General features: G+C 49.5%; 2 protein-coding genes across 2 annotated transcripts in view; one reads left to right on the forward strand and one right to left on the reverse strand.

Annotated features, from left to right (window-relative positions):
• The window catches only part of tlcd3b (TLC domain containing 3B), a 46,333-nt gene that overhangs the window by 33,332 nt on the left and 8,987 nt on the right, over window positions 1-4,014 (forward strand). The window lies entirely within an intron of this gene.
• LOC103132028 (serine/threonine-protein kinase TAO2-like) overlaps window positions 124-4,014 on the reverse strand; it is an 8,086-nt gene continuing 4,195 nt past the window's right edge. The window contains exons 3-9 of the mRNA XM_007543780.2: window positions 3,028-3,099; window positions 2,810-2,911; window positions 2,695-2,740; window positions 2,531-2,627; window positions 533-646; window positions 342-433; window positions 124-268 (exon numbers count right to left, since the gene is read on the reverse strand). Coding sequence (XP_007543842.2) covers window positions 171-268; window positions 342-433; window positions 533-646; window positions 2,531-2,627; window positions 2,695-2,740; window positions 2,810-2,911; window positions 3,028-3,099 — 621 coding nt within the window. The 3' untranslated portion in view covers window positions 124-170. The remainder of the gene's footprint in view (window positions 269-341; window positions 434-532; window positions 647-2,530; window positions 2,628-2,694; window positions 2,741-2,809; window positions 2,912-3,027; window positions 3,100-4,014) is intronic.

The raw sequence follows: 4,014 nt of genomic DNA on the forward strand, positions 1-4,014 counted from the left end.
GGAGGGCTGGACAGATGGACAGACGGAGAGCTGGACAGACGGAGAGCTGGACAGACGGACAGACGGAGAGTTGGACAGACGGACAGACGGAGAGCTGGACAGATGGACAGACGGACAGACGGAGAGCTGGATAGACGGAGGGCTGGACAGACGGACAGATGGACAGCGTCTCACCAGTGGTTGGACTGCAGCACTGGGCTCTCGTTCTGGGCGATCTGGTACAAGGCGCTCATGGCGTTCATGTTGAAGAGCGGCGGCTTCCTCTCAGCTGAGGACAGAGCGGAGACGCGTTAGGACCCGATGGTTCCGTCCAGGTGGGCACCGGGTCGGGTTTTACCCACCCAGCTCAATGCCGGTGATGCCGAGCGACCAGACGTCCACCTTCCCGTCGTACTGACCCTCGTCCATGGCCAGGATCACCTCTGGAGCCATCCTGCAACACAGACTGGGTCAGACGGAACCGACCTGTCAGGCCGGCACAACACTTCACGACCAGTTTGGGTCAGAACGCGACCGGATGGTCAGAGCTCACCAGTACGGCGTTCCGACGAAGGAGTTGGCCGGAGACACGATGGAGGCCGACCCGAAGTCGCCCAGCTTGACCTGACCCGGTTCCGTCAGCAGGATGTTCCCGGCCTTCACGTCCCTGAAACACAGACTGACCTGTTAGAGACGGGCTGCAGGGATCCTCCAGAACCCAACCGGAACCAGAACCAGGATGGACATCAAATGGTGGTGGATGATGTCAGAGGTTCTGACCACAGACAGAGTGAGCCCAGCCAGAACCGCCCTGGTACCAGGACGAGCGAAGCGTCGGCTCCACTGCAGCCATCGCTGCTCGTAAAATAAACTTTCTGCACCAAATTCATTGATGTCGTTCATCTGGCATCCTGGGAACGAATGCATCGCCCCCCGCCCAACCCAAAACCTTCTTCCTGACTCGCCACGCGGGAAAGACTGAAGGCAACCAGAACCGGATCGGTAAGCTGGCCATGGTCTGGGTTTTAGAAGGACGATGTCAAACTGCACTGATAACAGCCGAAAGGCAGCAGATAACAGATTTACTTCGACGTCAGCTGGTGTTTCTGGAACTGAATCTCTGGAAACCCGGGAACCTTTTGAAGAGATCGGTTCAGGAATATTAACGTCTGATCACAGCTTTGCACTTTCGAACCACTTTGTGTTGGAATCCGTCACATGAGCAGCGCATGGTGGCATTTCTGTTCTTGCTCAGGGTTCTGCAGACGGCGCCTGAACTTGCCTGGTTTGATGCGCCGTATTCCCAGGATGTAAACGGTTCGGAGAAGCTCTGATGGCTGCGAGTCAGTTTTTTGATTTTCAGACGGTTAGAGAACCAGGCAGTCCGACCCGTTCTGAGTCCGCCACAGAACCGCAGCAAGCTGTTGTTCTTCCTGTTAGAGAGACAGGGTGAAGCTGGGCGAGCAGCCCTCCCCTGATTGGTTCCTGCAGCAGAACCCGTCAGACCGGTTCACGCCGTTCCTTGGTGGTTACGCCATCAGAACGATCAGGTAACAAACGGCCCAGTCAAAGCACCGCTGGCAGCCAGTGGCAGTGAGCAGTGCGGCTCCTCCTGGGGAGGATTGGAGCAGATTTGGACCAAGCAGAGAAATCCCCCAATAAAAGCCAGATGTTGTGCTGACTGTAAATAATGTCCACAAAAAAGGAGAAAAATCTGCTTCCATTAAGTTGTTATGATGAGTTTCATGTTTCATATTCCAGGACACATTCACAGCACAAACAGCTCAAATCGGGGGTGTCCACAGTGCGGTTCGGGGGCCATTTATGGCCCTTGGACTGATGTGATGCAACCGATTATTTGTAATAAGGGTAAAATTATTGCTGACAAAATTTTCTTTCAATGGAAAATGCAACAAAAAGCATTGATGTTTAACAGACAGCTTTTGTAATAAATATTAGTCAAGGATTCTGCTAGGATAGGATCTGAGGCCTGACCCACTCCAGCAGCCGGGGGTCCGACCACAACCACAGATTCTGGAATGGCTCTGGACCAAACTTCCACCAATCAGCTGCAAAGAACAGCCTGAATCTCATCACCTGAGGAACATCTCAACAGGTGAGACTGAAGCAACTGGTGCTAATGGAGCTAATGTAGCTAACAAGCCAACAGAGCTCACAGAACTACAAGAGCTCATGGTATTAAAAGAGCTAACAGCGTTAACAGTGCTAATAGTGTTGACAAAGCTAACAGTGCTAATGGCACTAAAGAAGCTAACGGCGCTACAGAAGCTAACGGAGATAACAGTGTTAACAGAGCTAAAGGAGCTAACAGAGCTAATGGCACTAACAGAGCTAGCGGAGCTAACTTTGCTAAAAGAGCTAACGGAACTAACTGTTAACAGAGCTAATGATGATAAAGGAGTTAACTACCAGAGCTAACGGCACAAACTGCGCTTACACTGTTACCAGAACTAACGGAGCTAACTGACTTTACTGAGCTAGCTGAGCTAATGGCACTAACAGTTCTAGCAGGGCTAGGCAGCATCTGTACCTGTGGATCAAGTTGTGAGAGTGCAGGTAAGCCAGACCCTGCAGCGCTCCGTGGGTGATGGCAGCGATCTCCACCTCCTGGAGCGGTTTCTTGTGGACTGAGGACAGAAACAAGGTGAGACCCAGCAGGAAGACAAGATGGCTGACACGCAGAGCTCAACTGACCTTCCAGGAGGTCAGAGGCTGAGCCAAGGCAGTACTCCATCACCAGCTGAGGGACAGACAGACAGTTAGCAGGGACCGACCCGGAGGAGGCGGAAAGATGGCCGCCAGTACCTACCCATGCCGTGTGCTCCTTCAGGTAGCAGCCCAGGTACTCGATGGTGTTGGGGTGACGCAGCTTCTGTAGGAACTTCACCTCCTTGATGATGTCCTGCCATTTCTGCACATCACAACATGCTGCAATTACTGGCAGACAGGAAATGAGCTCAGAGCACCCTGGTGGGCGGAGCCACAGCCTCAGGAACGTATGACATCAGATGGGGGCGGAGCTGTTACCTCATTGGTCTGCTTGCCACTGTAGGACATCTTCTTAATGGCCACCACCTCATTGCTGCGTCCGTCACGCGCCTGGACACACACGAAGAACAAACGTCCAATCAGGGGGAGCGACCGGCACCGGGACCAGAACGGGAACCAGGACCAAAACCAGGACTGGGACCAGAATCTGGACTGGGACCAGAACCAGAACCAAGACCAGAACCAGGACTTCTTCATGCAGATTTATGACTGATGGACCCTTAAGACTAAATAAAAACAAGTTTTAATGAGTAACTCCACTTAACAAAATTCCTCATAAATATTGATTTATTGCAGTGGCTCTCAATACAAGTGATGGGTTATTTAAATGATAACTCGTTAAGTTGCTTGATTTTTAAACCTGTTTCAATATTTCTATATTCACTTGTATTTTTTGTACATATAGATTTTTATATTGGTTCTGCTCTGTCCTCTGTACTGCGGTAACAATGTCAATTTCCCCACTGTGGGATTAATAAAGGAATATCTTATCTTTCCTGGTTTTCCCATCATAACTTCAACTTAATGTTCAAACACCAGGGATTTTATGGAAACATGTTCAGATTTTATTGTGTGGTTTTAAAGGCTCCATGTTGAAGATGGTAAGAAATAAAGGCATAGTTTCTTTTTTTACTGCCAGCTGCTCTGCAGCAGCCCCTCTGCTGTGGGCTAATGCTAACGCTAAGACGCTCCAGTTTCAATCTCTTCTTATTGATGTCAGACTTAAAGGGCCAAATGTAATTAGATATTTGCTGCCTTTAACAAAAAGAACCAAGTCTATCAAAGCAATGTAGCAGTTTAGCTAGTTTTGATTTAAGGCATAAGGAGGCAGTTTATCAGGATTCAGCCAAAGTAATGAAATAAACTGCAGTCTGATTTTTATTGTTAATGTGTTTCTTCCTATTGACCAGTGAAAGGAAATAAAATGTGTTTCATGTATTTTGCTTTAAGAATCAACTTACTGGA

This window comes from Poecilia formosa, unplaced genomic scaffold (genome assembly GCF_000485575.1).
Source record: "Poecilia formosa unplaced genomic scaffold, Poecilia_formosa-5.1.2 Scaffold905, whole genome shotgun sequence".
Lineage (NCBI taxonomy): Eukaryota > Metazoa > Chordata > Actinopteri > Cyprinodontiformes > Poeciliidae > Poecilia > Poecilia formosa.